Source organism: Phyllopteryx taeniolatus, chromosome 9 (genome assembly GCF_024500385.1).
Source record: "Phyllopteryx taeniolatus isolate TA_2022b chromosome 9, UOR_Ptae_1.2, whole genome shotgun sequence".
NCBI lineage: Eukaryota > Metazoa > Chordata > Actinopteri > Syngnathiformes > Syngnathidae > Phyllopteryx > Phyllopteryx taeniolatus.
Window position 1 is genome coordinate 26,032,220 of NC_084510.1, and position 17,489 is coordinate 26,049,708.

At 43.8% G+C, this 17,489-nt stretch overlaps 1 protein-coding gene across 13 annotated transcripts in view; it reads left to right on the top strand.

Moving 5' to 3' along the window:
- The window catches only part of eif4g3a (eukaryotic translation initiation factor 4 gamma, 3a), a 51,936-nt gene that overhangs the window by 27,363 nt on the left and 7,084 nt on the right, over window positions 1-17,489 (top strand). For 9 of the 13 annotated variants that reach the window (XR_009790036.1, XM_061783837.1, XM_061783838.1 and 6 more), the window contains 19 exons: window positions 245-424; window positions 1,681-1,789; window positions 1,899-2,059; window positions 2,428-2,562; window positions 2,703-2,865; window positions 4,910-5,665; window positions 6,140-6,225; window positions 7,414-7,699; window positions 8,360-8,484; window positions 11,955-12,074; window positions 12,773-12,928; window positions 13,029-13,226; window positions 13,875-14,021; window positions 14,596-14,832; window positions 14,977-15,081; window positions 16,022-16,160; window positions 16,371-16,483; window positions 16,678-16,768; window positions 16,921-17,044. Coding sequence is in view for 12 of the 13 variants with exons in the window: in XM_061783837.1 (XP_061639821.1) it covers window positions 245-424; window positions 1,681-1,789; window positions 1,899-2,059; window positions 2,428-2,562; window positions 2,703-2,865; window positions 4,910-5,665; window positions 6,140-6,225; window positions 7,414-7,699; window positions 8,360-8,484; window positions 11,955-12,074; window positions 12,773-12,928; window positions 13,029-13,226; window positions 13,875-14,021; window positions 14,596-14,832; window positions 14,977-15,081; window positions 16,022-16,160; window positions 16,371-16,483; window positions 16,678-16,768; window positions 16,921-17,044 (3,431 nt within the window). In the remaining variant the exon portion in view is untranslated. The remainder of the gene's footprint in view (window positions 1-244; window positions 425-1,680; window positions 1,790-1,898; window positions 2,060-2,427; window positions 2,563-2,702; window positions 2,866-4,909; window positions 5,666-6,139; window positions 6,226-7,413; window positions 7,700-8,359; window positions 8,485-11,954; window positions 12,075-12,772; window positions 12,929-13,028; window positions 13,227-13,874; window positions 14,022-14,595; window positions 14,833-14,976; window positions 15,082-16,021; window positions 16,161-16,370; window positions 16,484-16,677; window positions 16,769-16,920; window positions 17,045-17,489) is intronic. The other 4 variants (XM_061783833.1, XM_061783843.1, XM_061783832.1 and 1 more) reach the window with 3 other exon arrangements.

Consider the following 17,489-nt stretch of genomic DNA (forward strand, 5'->3'; position numbering starts at 1 on the left):
CTGAGACAGCTGTGTCAATAGTTTAGCTCTCTACTAAGTGGCGTTCTACCCCTTTTATTTATTATTTTTAAACTGCACTATTTGACAAATGTGTCAGGCGAAAGGTGTCTAATTAATATGCAATATAGAAATGGTTGGGTGAAATTTGCACGACAAACCAAGACCACCGCCTCCGGTGTATATATAATACATGTCGGACAACAGCTGGCTTCATATTTCTCTCTCTCTGTTGTTTTCTTTTCAGTTTTTCCAGAGGACTCCGATGCAGACTGCAAGGCCCACCATCCCCACGAACACCCCCACCATACGGCCCGGCACCCAGGCTACCCCGGCGGCCGTCTACCCTACTAATCAAGCAATCATGATGACCATGGCGCCCATGCCGTTCCCGTCGCCGCAGGCTGCACAGTACTACATCCCACAGGTGAGGCGCAGCCACTTGGCTATGTGTAAACACAAATTCTGTTTGCTCTCTGTGCTTCTGGTCATGATTCGTTGAAAAGGAGAGAGTTTTTATAACAATTGTACATTCAAAATATACTAAAAGAATAATGTTTTGCCTTTTAAAAATACAAGGACTTATAGCATCTTGCTGAGGGTAAGCCTAACCCTTAAAGGAGATATATTATGGACAATTGACTTTGCTTGTATACTAGGGGTTGAAGCGATTAGGCGACGACTACTCCACAGATTTCGAATTACATTTTATTTAATTTTATTTAGAAAGGACTTTCGACTCGGCCGTCTGCTGCCGTTGCCGGACTATAGCGCTCCGTGGGGCAGCCAAATGTCCAGCCAACGAGGTGAAACGGTCTTCATACGTCTGCATGGGTCCGAGAGTGAAAATAAGATGCTGGTGGAGGAGTATAGCGGTTAGCCTCGCTAGCTTAGGTTATTCCGGACCAGGGGACTTGCGGTGAGGGACAAAGGGGAGTGGCGTGAAGTGAAGCTCCTTCTTTGGCCAAAATCTTATCTCCAATGTGCAACATCACGAGTAAGTAATAAGACACCTGGGAAGTGTTTTCAATTGCAAATGTCCCACCCATTTAAGCCCTTTTCGCACTCTTGACTAAAAGCTGGCATTTTTCTACCAGCCTAAAAATCAGGTGGATAAATTCCATCAAATTATGTCTTGATGCAGCAATTTGGCCGAATCTCTGTTATTGTAGGCTGTGTTTGCAGCATTTTCTTTCTGTAAATTGTCTCTGCAGTGAGACTGACAAGGTCGTGACTCTTCGTCTTTCATGCAATGTCACTGTGCTGGTTTTCTTTGTGAGGAATTGAAGTGGCGAAAAATAGAAGGAAAGCTTAAGCGTGAGGCTGTTGACGAAATCAGAATCAGAATCATCTTTATTTTGCTAAGTATGTCCAAAAAACACACAAGGAATTTGTGTCCGGTAGTTGGAGTCGCTCTAGTAGGACAACAGACAATCAATTGACAGAGAACACTTTTGAGACATAAAGACATTGACAACAAAAAACAAGTCACTGAGCAGTAAAGGGTTGCTAGTTATCTGGTAATGCCGGTACATTTGAAATTGTTTTTGACAATTGTGCAAAAAGTCCTCTAGCACTTAGAGCAATTCAAATGATACTACTGGTGTGAAGCAAACTCATCGAAATGTGCCCCAGAAGAGGCCCACTCTTGTCTTGTCCTTATGAATGTCTTTGCCTCTGCAGTATCGCCACAGCACTGCCTACGTGGCGCCTCAGCAGTATTCTGTGCAGCCCCCGGGGTCTGGGACCTTCTATCCAGGTCCAGGGCCAGGGGAGTACCCATCCCCGTATCGTGAGTCTTTACATTTTAACACAAAGGCACACCCATACAAAACAACACCAATTGTCATTATTGGTTTTTAACATAGTCATGGTAAAACATTTTTTTTTTCCCCCCTCAGATCCCCTCAGGTACCACCCACCCGTGTCACCTTCTGTCCCCGCCCCCGTTCCCACAGCCGGCCCGCCCTACTATCCAGGGCAGACCGTGTACTCGGCCTCGCCGCCCATCATAGTGCCTACACCACAGCAACCTCCACCAGCCAAGCGCGAGAAGAAAACAGTGAGTGCCTTAGTAGTTTATTCGGCGTTGTTCCACCTCTTGCCAATTTTAGTACCTCGGTTTACAACTGTCCTGACATACAGTGCGAGGTTTCAAGCTAATGAATGACGCATAAGACGCGCAGCCAAAAGCGACTGCTCTGTCAAGCAGTGTGCAGGGTTCGAAAACTAATTTTCAAGAGTGGTTGCTGCCATTCAAAATCTTAATCGCCGGTGAATGGCGTCACAACGTTGGAGATGTAACAACCAATTCAAAATCCTAATGTGGTTTACGAGGACCCCCTGTATTGGAAACTGTCAGATATACACGAAGCTTGGCTGTTGTTAGACCTGTGCGCTTTAGTGAGGTGTGTTGTTTTTGTGCCATTGTCCTCCCAGATTCGTATCCGCGACCCCAATCAGGGTGGAAGGGACATCACTGAGGAGATCATGGCGGGGGGCTCGGGGAGCAGGAACTCAACGCCCCCTGTCGGCCCTCCTTCCTCCACTCCAACCCCCCCTCAGGTATGGCTCCACAGCAGGCTCGGGGTACTTTATGCACCGGGGACTATGTGCTTGTATGTCTAATGCGATGTCTTTTGTTGATTTTTATGTTTTTTATGCACCCTCCTTATTATCCTCACCTTTTCTGCGTCAAATCGCAGCAGCCACTGAGCAACAGGCAGACTCCGGAGCTGCAGCCACCCTTGCAACCTGCCCAGGTCCAGCTCACCGCTTCTGGAGGCCTCGCGCCGGAGCCATCGGCGCCTCCACAGCAGCCACAGCAAGGGGTGACAACCGGGTCCCCGGATTCCAAACCAGGGCCAGGTGTGCATCGACACATCCTCTCCTCCCTTAAATACTTTGAAATGTGATCACAGTTTGTTCTGAGACACTGCGTGACCTATTTGTTTTCATTTGGAAACAATCGTTCCCAATGGGATATACTACTCACAAAAAAATGTGCATATTTGGCTTTCAGGTGAAATTTCAGGATGAACCTAAAATGTACTATAACTTTTACAGGTAAACTTATTTTGACCTCCTCTAAACTTGAATGCACACGTCCAACTGTTTAATGTTTCAGTACTTTTTGAGCAACTTGGCTGTTAGCTAACAAGAAGCTAAAAAGCCAAATTCCCAAAGTAGGTGTTTGATCCACAAATGTTTCCGAGGATGTCCACTTCTAGGCCTTTCTGTGACTCTTCCAGTCTCTCTGTATCTCTGCAACCTGCTGATGACACTGTGACACTCTAAGCTCAGTGGCCTCTTCCGTTTGAAACCTCGCAATGGCGAGGCACTGTTAATCAGTGGTTCGGCATCGTCTTGGTCTCATGATGACAAAATGTAAAAAGCCCGATGAAGAGGACTTTTTAAATTCCCTGTCTAATTAAAACTGGAATGTATGGGCGGAATTCATGGATCAAACACCTGTTGTGAATTTTGCCGTTCAGCTCATTGTTAGAGAAGAGCAGGTTGCACAAAAAATACCGAAACTTTGAACAGTTCGACGGGTGCATTCAAAATGTTATTTTAAGTTTAGTCATTTTAAGTCCATGTAAAGTTGAAGGTGCTTTTTTTGGTTTATCTGGAGATTTCACCAGAAAGCCCAATTTCCCAAACATATTGTGAGTGGTGTACGTACGTACATTACATTATATTATTCCACAAATGGGATGGCGACCAGCCCATGGTATGTGTATGGATAGTTTTGGATCACGTGATCGGTATTTGCTTGTCTGACATTTTGGTGGTTGAGATCTGGAGGATAAGCTTGGCTTGAAAGTAATCGAGTAATCAGTTAATATAATCTATGGGATCATTCTTACAGTCTAGTTAGATTTGCTAACGGGAGTGCTAAAAATTTGACAGAGAATAAAGGAACTTGGGCCGCAAAGACCCCATACAATAACAAAGTGGTTGTTCTCAACAAACGACCTCAACACGGTTAAATGGTCCACTGACATAGAGAAATGGGCCAATGAGAGAAAAGATCAACATTCAATTGAAATCATTTCTGTAATCAATTATTTAAACATGTCGAATGTATATATAGTTTTGTGGACACCGGTACGTATAGCAGCTATTAATCAGTACTATTTGGTCTTTTTTTTTTTTTTTTAATAAGAACATGACTGTCAGTTTTACACTTTAAAGTTTATTCATTTGAAATAACTTTTTTGGTTTTGTTTTTTGTACATGTAAGTGAAGTCACAGTAGGCAATCACGCAACACTGAAGTATCGCATTGTTTCATTGTTGAGCTAAAGGTTGTTTTGTAATTGCGCTAATGTTATTAAAGCTAAGTGACTGCGAGAAGCCTAATTCACAGTAACACTCAAATGAACTTGTTTTTATTTAGTTGCCACACACGACGTGATACATTTAGTTGTTAACAATTCCCATTTGGCGCTCCTCGAGAATAAATAAAGGATACTCGTGCCGGCACGACATTATAACAAGTAGCTGACGCCAGCGATAATTAAGAAACATTGTCCAGGTTAAGATTTGGTGCCAAGTCAACATGGTTCTCTCCATACAAGGGGCTGGGGGACGGGTTACCTGAAAAAGGAAATGTTTCCACACCTCTTGAAGAGAACTGAACTTGTGAAAGCCCCGATCTTTGCTTTTCGCTGTGATTTGTAATTGGTGCCCCAAAATGGTAAAATGAGACTTTGTCCCTCCCACTTGCATTGTTGAAGCCAACGAGTGCACAGTCACGTCACCATTATTTGACGTTGGCTATCAATCCAATTTCTGAAACATAATGCGCTCATGTCCAACATGGCGGCCGCAGGCTTGTCCAGAGGTGCATGAAGTCACAGCAAATCTATCTGATTTACACTTGTTACCTGTGTTTTTGGTTCTTCCAGATGAGACACCAAAATTAGAGCCATTGATCCAAAAGTCTTCCTCACCTGGGCTCCTGCAGCTGGAAGCTCCGCCAGAGAGACTGGAAGCCAGCGCTCCTGAATCAGAAACCTCTTCCCCTGTTGAACCAGAGCTTGCCTTCCCTGCCTCACAGCCCGCCCTCGTTGCCCTGCCGCCCTCAGCCGTCGACACCGATGACCGCCCCCCCTCGACTGCTTCATTTTCCTGTGGCGGGGAACATAAACAATCTTCGGCGGCACCTTGTAGTCCCAATGCTGACAAGTCTATCTCGGACGTCCCCTCTCGGACTCTGACTGTCTCGCCGTCGCCTGTTCACAAGGCTGTGAACGGCGTCATAGAACCTGACACCGAGGCGGACGTGACGGCCCCTGAGCCGCCTTTAACGTCCCCATCTGGAGCATGTCCTCTTGCTTCTTCTCCCGCTTTCCAGGAGACCTCCTCGTCGGAAACGTTACCCTCTGACGTCAGGCCGGAGGTGCCCGCCGCTGCCGAGCTGGCTCCCGTGGCGTCTTTGGCAGTAGTGCCAATCTCCCTGACCTCCAGCCCCGTCACGGCTTTGCATGTCAATCTCCCCCCCGGCCTGCCACCTCTGGTACAGGCCACAGCGGAGACCGACGAGACCAAGAAGTCCCTGGACAGAAAGGACCTGGTCCCCAAGGTGGGGACAGAGGCACCTGGAGGCGTTACTGAAGATGAGCTCCAGCATAATTTGTTCACTAGGAAGAGCCCCACTACAGGTACAATAAGAAACTCCTGCAAAGAGCCTAAAATGAAGTGTAGGCTTGTCCCTGAATAACATAAAGTAGTCCTCCTCAAGCGTTTTACACCAAGTGCCACCTATAAAAACACTTAACTCTCTAAGTAGCACGAGGGTGACCGATATTATAATACAGTAACCAAGTAGGCCTAAGTGTTCATAAAAAAAAGTTGTATTTCTATAAAGTACCGTTTTTCGAGATGTGAGCTGTCACTTGACCAATTTTTTTGTCTTGAGATACGAGCACTTCAGACCCCCACCCCTAGATGGCTAAACTAAATATTTTCTTGGTTGTTTCATTTCACACTTAATGGTACCCAATTGATTGGCTACACTGAGTTTAAGAGAATGTTCTCTTATTATGTCCCTATTAAAACAATTCATATCGTTAGTAAACGTTTGGCTTTCAAAGCCAACTGTAAGAAAAGTTCTAAAGTGAGACTTTCATTTACAGTAAATCCGACTTCTGTTGTACCAAAGACCTGGAGGAAACCAAATGAAATGATCCACTCTGGAGATTCACCTCTGAAGGAGAATGAGGTAAGAGAATGAAGATGCTTGGACATTTTTCACATAGCTTTCCAAAATGAAAGCCCCTGAATAATGTCAGCGTATCAAAGACACGCATTCTGGTGGCAGAGAGAGAAGGGGCGCAGAAAGACACAATAAATCATGGGGAAAATGTTTCCACATGTGCCGCAGGAAAGCGCTTAGACATGACTTTAGAGTCGAGCAAGGTGTTATTCATCATCCTCGCTGCTCGTTCAGCACGCAGTTTGCAAATTCAGCTGTGGGCGTCTCTCATTTCCTGCTCCTCATTGCTGAACAACCACACCCATACATTTTGATAGCCCTTTTCATTGCTTGTTTTCTAGCTTAACGCTATGGACTAAGCTCCAAACCAGCATTATATTCGATGAGTGACGTAGGAAGAAGAACACATCCAGGGGTCCTACGGCGGGGACACTGGTGGGAATGAATAAAATACCTTTTTTGAAGCACTTAGGGCAAACATTCTGGGTGTTGTCGACTACACCATTTCTATCTCTGTTCTCAACCGCGTAGCCTGAATGCTCCCGTGCGGCTGACTTAATTGAGTTTGAAGGGTTATTTAGTTTCACTAGCTATGCGTCTTCCTCTCGACCGAACCGAGCAGGGTTAGCGTTAGCGTTAGCGGTGGCCACAGTTTTGCTCACGCCGGTCAGATGACAGTCCATGGAATAAGTAGTCGCATGACACGCAGTGAGAGGAGTTTTGGTGAAGAAATATAACTTCAATCTCGACTTGCCTTCCTTAAAATTAACTTCAAATAATAAAATTAAATATTAAGTTTGGTAGCACTGTGAGCTCATATGGCTCTATGTGCACCCACTCTGGGAGTTGGAAGAGATGTCTCGCGGTTCTTCCATTTCTAACGCAACACAGGTCTGTGTCTTAGAGTATTGCGATACTGTATCTTTACAGGCTTACATACGTATATAAGAACACCAGCTGAACGGTGGCAAAGAAAAACTCCCTCTAAGGACAGAATTCTTGATTGGGTTGAGATGGAGGGACAGCGGTAAAGGGAAAAAGAGGATAGAAGGGTTGAGCGACTGGTGGAAGCGCAGTGGTAACGTGCGTGCCTTCTGCCATATTCTTTTTGCCGCTGCACAAACTAAAGGTAGTTCACTGCACGCCAGTACGGTCGTAAACCGAGAAATCTGTATATACGAACTCTTGCTACAGGACGAGCCTCGGCCCGTAGATCCAGTCGCTGTGGATCCGGCGCTACAGTCGGCTCTGCTGGGGGGCTCCGTGGCCCCGCCGTCGACCTTTCACTCTGTCGACGCCGCAGCTCCGGCCGGCAGCCCCGTGGCCGACGGGAAGCCGGCCGTCCCGGAGGAGAACGGCGATACCGAGCTGGAGCCTTTAAGGAACGGGGCATGCCACACCTCGGAGACGGAGAGCAGCGACAGTGGAGTGTCGCCCGGGGAAAGAGACAACTCCACCAGGACCTTGCAGGACATGGAAGGTGAGAGAAATTCCAGGAATTTTCAAAATTGGATACTTTCCATTGGAATGAATGGCAATAAACCAGGAATTTACAAAATTGAAGTTGGCTGTTAATAGGGAACATAAATGTTGTTGGGGGCATTATATTTGAGCATGATCCTGATTTAAATTAGAATTAGATATGAAGAGCCCATCGCCTGAAAGGATTGAACAAAAATGCATAGACGAGGCTTAAGAGGCTTCTTTGTTTGCATGTTCAACGGGACTTTTTGGGAGGGAAAAGGGGCTCTTTTCATTTAACATTTTGAAAGGGACTTGATATTTTTATGGTCATTTTTGTTATTAATGTAATGGGTTGGGTCAGGGGTAGAATAATTCATGTGAGATCTTAAATGAAAGAAATGATTGTTGAATAAATATTTAAAAACATTTAAATGCTTTTTGATTTTGAAATCTTTCATTGTGCATGGATGTCTGCTTATGATGGAACAAAATGTTTATATTTATTTTTTAATACAATACATTCCAATTTTGAATATTTCCAAAATTCAGCCATCTTCCCTTGAAAATTTACCGGACAGCAGAAATTATTTGATTAATCATGACCACTTGTGTCTTTTTTTTATTTTTTTGTATTTATTTTTTTGTGCCCCTTCTTACGATGTGCTTGTTGGTCCAGACCTGTCAGATCCCAGCAAGAAGCGGCAGTATGACAGGGGTTTCTTGTTGCGTTTCCAGTTCATGCCCGCCTGCGTACAGAAACCAGAGGGTCTCCCACCAATCAGCGATGTGGTGCTCGATAAGGTGAGTACATCATTTGGTGGAGGCTGATGGTTGGGTTCATTATTTTATCTACAACATCTCCTGATGGGCCACTCTGGTTTTTAGATACAGGCTTTTATTCTATAGCCTTGATATCCAGTTTAAGGTTCATGTACAACCCCAATTCCAATGATGTCGGGACGTTGTGTTAAACATACACTAAAAAGACAAGATATTTAATGTTCAAACTGATAAACATTATTGTTTTTAGCAAATAATCATTCATTTGGAATTTTATGGCTGCAACACCAAAAAAGCTGGGACGGGGTCATGTTTACCACTGTGTTACATCACCTTTTCTTTTGACAACATTCAATAAACATCTGGGAACTGAGGACACTAATTGTTGAAGCTTTGTAGACCACAGAACACTTTTCCACTTTGCATCAGTCCATCTTAGATGAGCTCGGACCCAGAGAAGCCGGCGGCCGTTTCTGGGTGTTGTTGATAAATGGCTTTTGCTTTGCATAGTCGAGTTTCAAGTTGCACTTACGGATGTAGCGGCGAACTGTATTGACTGACGTTGGTTTTCTGAAGTGTTCCTGAGCCCATGTGGCGATATCCTTTACACATTGATGTCGGTTTTTGATGCAGTGCCGCCAGAGGGATCGAAGGTCACGGGCATTCAATGTTGGTTTTCGGCCTTGCTGCTTACATGCGGTGATTTCTCCAGATTCTCTGAACCTTTTGACGCTATTATGGACCGTAGACGATGAAGTCCCTAAATTCTTTGCAATTGTACGTTGAGGAACATTGTCCTTAAACTGTTGGACTATTTTCTCACACACTTGTTCACAGAGAGGTGAACCTCGCCCCATCTTTGCTAGTGAATGACTGAGCAATTCAGGGAAGCTCCTTTTATACCCAATCATGGCACCCAGCTGTTCCCAATTGGCCTGTTCACCTGTGGGATGTTCCAATCAGGTGTTTGATGAGCATTCCTCAACTTTCTCAGTCTCTTTTGCCATCAGTCCCAGCTTTTTTGGAACGTGTTGCAAACATAAAATCATAAGATAATGATTATTTGCAAAACACAATCAAGTTTATCAGTTTGAACATTAAAAATGTTGTCTTCGTAGTGTATTCAATTAAATATAGGTTGACCATGATTTGCAAATCCTTGTATTCTGTTTTTATTTATGTTTAACACAACGTCCCAACTTCATTGGAATTGGGGTTGTACTAATACACTTTTTTTCTTAGTAAGACAATTCAGCACACTAGGAGGATATTGAATAAATCCTTTACAAGCTGTTGAGCAATTATTTGATATTTTAGTAGTGCAGTGAATTGTCTAACTATTTAGGAAAAAGAGCATACAGTGGTGCCTTGATATAAGAGTAACTCAACATCGGGGTTTTTGGCGATACAAGCCGTCGTACAAACAAATGTTTTGCTTTGACTTGACTTGCAAGTACAGACTTAAAATACAAGCACTGTATGGTGCTGTGAACTCAACACACTTTAAAATAAGCAGCAGTTTGGCAAATAGTGAATAATTCATCAAAAAGGAGGCTTCAAGCTGTTTATTGCCACTCCCAGTGTGTTTACTGTCAAACTAAACAAAACAAAGTATTATATCTTATTTAAAACAACTATCAGGGATTGATGACATTTCTATTCATTTCAAGGAGAAAATATTAGTTAAGATTCACGTGTTTTTGGTCACGGACCAAATTCAAGTCATATCTCAAGGCACCATTGTACTGGTATATGGTCCTTGAACTGAAAAGCATTTTAAATCCTCATTTTTCACTGATGCTAATTTTGATTGATTTGTAAGAGTACAGCTCCATGTACATTTCTTGACCTGCTCTGTGCCTGGAGGCACGTGTTGCTTTAGTGCTAAAAGAAAACAATTCAGCATAGCAGCAGCAATAATTATAATGGAGGAACTCTGCTTCTGATCATAAGATTACATTTGAGATGAAGACACAAACACACAGAGAACATTTACAGTTTTGTAACAGATTTGAGCGAGAAACATGAAGTTGACGCACATGATTTGTTTTAGCGGGCCCCGTAAAATGATGTGGGGGGGCTGGGTCTGGTCCCTGGGCTTGAATTTGACACCTGTGCTCGAGTCCCTGTTACACTGCAAGTACAATACTGCATTTTGCCACCTTCTTTCCTTGTCGCACTGATGTATAAAACAGGTGTTAAACCCGAGGCCTGTGGGTTTGGCACTACTGTATTGTTCCTTGACTTCTGTTCAAAACCTGTTTCGTGATGCGAATCAGATGGAGGGGAAATGATGTAATAATATGATGGGGCTATTTTGCTACGGAACATTCGATACAGTACAGAAGCGCCGCGCTCTAGCAACACATCTCCTCCATAAACACACAGTACACCTCAGGTTCTGTCAACCCGATGTCATTGGTCAGCCATAAGCTTTTGGCGATATGTCAAATATCAGCTGAGCAATTAACAAATGCCATTCATGTTTTAGTATTATAATAATTCAGACTTTTCAAACCGTTACTGTTGCACCATTTCCTAAAAAGAAGAAAACATGTTATAGATGATTAAATAGTTTTGATTCTATATGACTATATGTGTTGTCATGCAACACATCTAACAATCCAATTGTGGGATGCTGTGTAAAAGCGCACAGTTGCGGCAGTATCTCTCCTCCACTATGTAAATGGCAAAGGCGGATAAATGTTTGGTCTTCTGCACGAAGACGCTCCTAATTTTTCTATTGAAGTGTTTAATGTGAAGCATAAGGATCTGCTGAAATCCTGTTTTGATTAAAATCACACTGCCGTTATGTCACGCTTGGCAGCATTAAGATGACGTTCCCCCCCCCCCCCCCCCCCCCCCCCCCCCCCCACCTCTGTGAAAAGAGCTGCCAGACTGGCTGATGTCAAAACTAGTAGTCTCAGATCTTAGAGGAAAAAGAGGAGAGGAAAGGTCAATGAGGTGAATGCTTTATTCTTTCATTGTTCGCCTCTGCTCCCCCACCATCATCCCTCTTTCTCCCACGTTCCTTTCTTTCCCGCCACATCTGGTTCTGACTTTTCTCACTGGATGGCCCGCTGAGCAGGGCTCACATAACGTACAGCCTGTACTGTTTTAAAAAAAAAAAAAAAAAAAAAGAGAATGAAAAGACACCAAGCAAACAACTAATGGAGCATGGCTGTCTATTGTGACAGGTCACCTTTAGGCCAACCTTTGTCAGAAGTCCACACCCTTTTTTTTTTTTTTTTTTTTTTGAAGCCCATTTCTCACATATTAGCAGAGAATGACTGCTCCCCCTGCTGTTGAGGATTCACTCGTCATTGGATCCCTTTTCTATAGTGCTGGTCAGGTTCGCCGGTGAGCTGGAACCTATCCCAGCTGACTTTGACGTGAGAAGTGGGACATCGCAGGGCACATATAGACAACAAACCATTCACATTCACACTCATTTAGAGTCTTCAGTTAACCTGACTTGCATGCCATTGCAGATGAACCAAAACAAGTTGCCTTCTCGAGCCGTGGATGCCAGGGTGATTTCCAGGGGACCCGATTTCACACCTGCCTTTGCAGACTTTGGTCGACAGATGAGCAGTGCACGAGGGGCTATGGTGAGTCGCATAAATACCTGGACAAACTCCTCTGGGGCTCAATGACTGGATTCAAACCATGATCACATACTTAGAGGATTAACCCTAGATGATCATTTCATGGGCTGAAAAACTTGTGGTTTCCTGTTTGGATTTGAAATAATCATATCTTTTGTGATGCGAGTCCTGGAGCTTTTCTGACACACCTTTTATATCCCTAACTCACGCACTGCCATTGACGGCTATATATGTCAAATATGCATTTTAAATGGGAGGGCTGACAGTGAATGTAAAATAGTCACAGTCCATCTCATGGAAAACGTGACCCAATTAGTGAAGACAAGTAAACGCCTCCCTCAAATAAATTCCTACCTTTTTCCCCATTAATAACATGTTTCATTAAGTGATTTAATGGTTTTTACATTATGCGCTTACTTGAATGCCGTCGGATGTGGGAAAGGGGATCCACAGTTGCCTATGCATTTTTCAGACTTTATTGAACGCCGGGAGAACAATAAAACACAAAAGGCAATGAGTACACTCACACAGGAGCTGCTGTTGGTCTCAGCTCTCACTCAGACACTTACACAGACTCGCTGACATCACCCACCTCTTGAAGACACATGCATGTACATGGACACTACAATATGTAGAGTATTTTTTTTAATGTCTGTGTTTAAAGCGGTGCTGTATCATTAACTTCACATCTTCCCGCACAGCTAATGAACATGGGCACGCGGCGGCCTCCTCCCAGGAAGATCATCATGAGCGTGTCGGTGAACGATGAAGTTAAACTGCAGAAGGCAGAGAACGCCTGGAAGCCGGGTTCCAAGCGGGAGTGTGTGGTCGAGGACCCTGAAACGCTGAGTACACAGGTAGGAAAGTGTATTTTACCTACCATACATGTGTGAAATTGCTACATACGTTTTTTTTTTTGTTTGTTTGTTTTTGTGTGTGGGGCCCTGTCTCCTTCAGGAGCTCTTCAGGAAAGTGCGCAGCATCCTGAACAAGCTCACACCTCAGAAGTTCAGCCAACTGATGAAGCAGGTGACGGACTTGACCATCGACACGGAGGAGCGACTCAAGGGCGTGATCGACCTCGTCTTCGAGAAGGCCATCGACGAGCCCAGCTTTTCCGTCGCCTACGGGAACATGTGCCGCTGCCTCGCCGAGGTAAAGCTAGGGCTGCAACGATGAACTGAAAACCTTGAATAATTCAATTACCAAAGAAGGTCGATGCAAAATCATTTCACGCTTAACAAGGAATATCAAGTGCAATTTGTGCGAGGGTAACGGTCTCCGTTTTGGGTTCATATTTGAACAAATAGGTGGTGTACAACCAGGCTGTTTTTGGGGAATCCCAGCAATCGTGTCGATGTGGATTTTTTTTTTTCCTGCCTATGATCTGTTTCATGCCGCCACACCAACCCAAAACGTTAGATTCTGTAATATAAAACTAAGCTATTGCTCGTCTTTTTGGTAATATCTTTGTAAATCAGGATTCTTTTTGTGACTTTGTGACTTTTTTGCCGTTGTTGGAAAGGAAACTAAGGACACCCTTTATCCACCTCCTGCATAAACCTGGATTCTGTTGCTTGGATTGATGAATTAATTCCTGAGAAAATAATAACAAAAGTAATTCAAATGTTCAATTTCGAGAAAAGTGATTATCAAAATTTGTTGAGCAATGTTTGCATCATTCTGCTCACAAACAAAAAAAAGTCTAAATCAATTATTCAGCAAGCATTATTTGTGCAAATGCTAGCCGTTCAGTCTTTTTCAATGTGTTTGTGTGTCTCTGTGTCGTAATGTGTGGTACAGCTCAGAGTCCAAATAGGAGACAATCCCAACAACACAGTCAACTTTCGCAAACTGCTCCTCCACCGCTGCCAGAAGGAGTTCGAGAAGGACAACGTGGACGACGTCGTGTTCGAGAAGAAGCAGAAAGAGCTGGACTCGGCTGATTCAGTATGTTCCGGCATTTTTTAAGCTAGCTCTTTTTCAGTTCATGTGTCATAAGAGATCAAAAATTATTCAAATTGTATTTAATTGGTCCGCAAATTATTATTTTAGTTTTATTGTAACTTTTTAAGATGACTGCCATGAAAACTAAAAAAAGAGAGGGACTCAGAGCTGTTGAAGATCTCTGTAGTTTTCTTCAATTCCTTTCTTGACCTGCCCACACTGCTCTTCCTGTGACTAATGTTCCTTTTACGCTACTTAGGTCAAAAAAATTTGAGGCAAGTGATGCCATTTGAAACATCACGGTAATTTTGCCGTTGACTTGGAGAGAACCCTTGAGATTTGTTTCCCTGACGAGCTCATTGGTAGATATTTTCAACTGAAATTTGTCAGACAATCAGAGAAGGGCTTCCCCAGAGTAGCAGACAAAATGAAAGGATTGAGGAGATATGTTGCGAAATAATGAAGTTATACTTTTTTACACTAATTTGAAGGTATTTTTTGACCAGATTTTTTTTGTAGGCAAACAAATATATATATTTTACTTATGGGCTTTTCTTCGTTTGTCATGGACTCACAGTCCACGGAGCGTGAGCGGCTTCAGGAGGAGCTAGAGGAGGCCAAGGACAAGGCGCGGCGGCGATCCATCGGCAACATCAAGTTCATCGGCGAGCTCTTCAAGCTGAAGATGCTGACGGAGGCCATCATGCATGAGTGCGTTGTCAAGCTGCTGAAGAACCACGACGAAGAGTCTCTTGAGTGCCTGTGCAGGCTTCTCACCACCATCGGCAAGGACCTCGACTTTCAGAAAGCCAAGGTAAGGCCCATGATGATATTTTGTCTGCAGTTATCTGTAAACGGCAGTGAAACGAAGCTGATTGAAGGAGCCACAGGGAACTACCCCACCCCGCCATTTTGAATCATCAACTCTTTTTTTCATTTCATTTGATCCTCTCCTCAGCCTCGAATGGATCAGTATTTCAATCAGATGGAAAAAATTGTGAAGGAGAGGAAGACGTCGTCTCGGATACGCTTCATGTTGCAGGACGTCATTGACCTAAGAGAGGTGAGTTTGTGGACATGTCGAAGGCCTCCGTGTCATTTGTCTCATATGTGTAAATGTCTTTTTTTCAAGTGGCGAACACACATTTCCATTTTGTAAAATGTGTGAGATCCCACACAATTTAGGAAAAAAGGGAAATGTGCGTTCTTACTGCTCTTGCAGTTTGTAGTGTACTTGAGATGACTAACACAACACAGAGAACTACACACGCACACGTGCCAATATACCTGCATGCACACATACATATTTAGACATTCACATAAAACAAGAAAAAAGGACACCTGTATTTTCTATTGTTAGGACATATTGTTTTATCTGATTGTTGTGGGCAGAGTAGCGGCTCTTAGTTTGTTCTTTCTGCTCTGAAATATACGTACACAATCATGAACCTATGTTACATAAACCCCTGTATTTAGTAGTTAATTTATTCTACAAAAGTAAATCACCTTCACACGAGACTCATCAATACTAATAGCCAGCATATTAATAACTCGCTAGCACAAACTGATGTGATATCACACGGGCAAACAAAAGCGTGCTAGCACTTTATACAAAATGGTATTCAGACATTAAACCTACCGTTTGGCTTTTACACACAATAATAAATGTTCGGGAGCGCTAGCAAATTGTAACGGCAAAGTAGGCTACATCGGCAGTTAACGGCTGCATCGGGAGAGGAGCAGAAACATACTTTCACTTTTGGTTGCGCATGAGGCTTATTGAAGGACCACAGCAACAAAACACATTTCAAATGCAGATGAAAAAAAAACAGCATTTCAATCTAACAAGCCCACTAAGGTCCCATAAGATGGGGCCAAAGTAGGCGAATAACAGAAGATAAATTGCCCGGCATGTGCGGGCTTCACTGCACTGTGCGATCCTTCAAATGAAGGCTTGTCAAGCAGTTTGAGACCACCGAATCTGTTGATCCCTGTCTCTGCAGGACAACTGGGTGTCGAGAAGAGCCGACCAGGGGCCCAAAACCATCGAGCAGATCCACAAGGAGGCCAAAATCGAAGAGCAGGAAGAGCAGAGAAAAGTGCACCAGCAACTGCTCTCGAAGGAAAACAAGAGACGAGGAGGTAATCTTCTTTATAAGGCTTCGAGTCACCATTGCACGGCTACAAAGCCTGCTAACATTCCCACTTCCTGTCCCCATAACCTTGCTGATATGCCGCTTCACTCAGCAGCCACTAGGAAGCATTTACTGCAGCTATCTGACCGTTGATGTTCAGCCTCAATTATCCCTTACTTTGCTTGTAAAGGTGGGTGCGTCTTGTTTTGTTCCATAGATATGCGAGAGCAGAGAGAGCCACGCATGCCCAGAGAAGAGACATGGAGTACGGTGCCCATGACCAAGAACAGCAGGACCATTGACCCTAATAAGATCCCAAAGATCTCCAAGGTGAGCCACTGCTGCAATGTCACTGCGTACTGGATGTATGTATGTATGTTTATATATACATATATATATATATATATATATATATATATATATATATATATATATATATATATATATATATATCCCTCTGTCTCATCCTCCCTCCCTGTCATCTCTGTCTCTCTCTCTCTGATACATTCACACCACCGCTGTAGCCTCAGATGGACGAGAAGATCCAGCTCGGCCCATGGGCTCAAGTCACGTGGGTGAAGGGCAGCAGCGGCGGAGCCAAGGCCAGCGACTCAGGTCTGATCCTTACACTTCAATTGCCAAGATCTTCAGCTCCCTCTCGGGATATTTTTCGTTGTTTAACAGAGTAATGACTAGTTTCCGACGTTGCCTATAGTTTGTTAAAGCTCCTATTCACCTATTGATGTTTTTTTCACCCCCTCGTTCAGAACTATCACGGAGTGGCGGCAGCCTCAACCACTACTCGGCGCTGCAGTCGACACTCTCATCTCAACAGGCCTCGTCGACTCCTCCACAGAACCCGGACTTGGACTCTAGGAGGACTCCCGCAAGGTGAGCAAACAATTGAATCAGATACACAGGTCGGTACATATCTGTACTGGTGGAGGTAGATCCTACCAACAACATGAATTGAGACAGAGAAGTCTGTCATTGCTGACCTCTGTGTTATATACCATTATCAAAACACTTATACATCACCCCTTTAAAAGGCGTAATCAAATAGTTCGACACAATGAATTAGAAAACCTATTCATTCCCAAAAAAAAGTCGAAACAAAATCAGGGATTATTTTTCCACATGAACTGATATTAGTCCAGACGCACACAACACTGGATGTCAAAATAAGTTGGCGCAAAGCCAGGAGCAAAAGAGTCAGAGAACGACAGATGATGTCCAAAGTTTGGGACGATTGGGTCGACTGCAAAGCACAACACTCTTACCACAACAGCTGTTATCGCCAACACAAGGTAACGTATCAATGTTGGCTAATATTCAA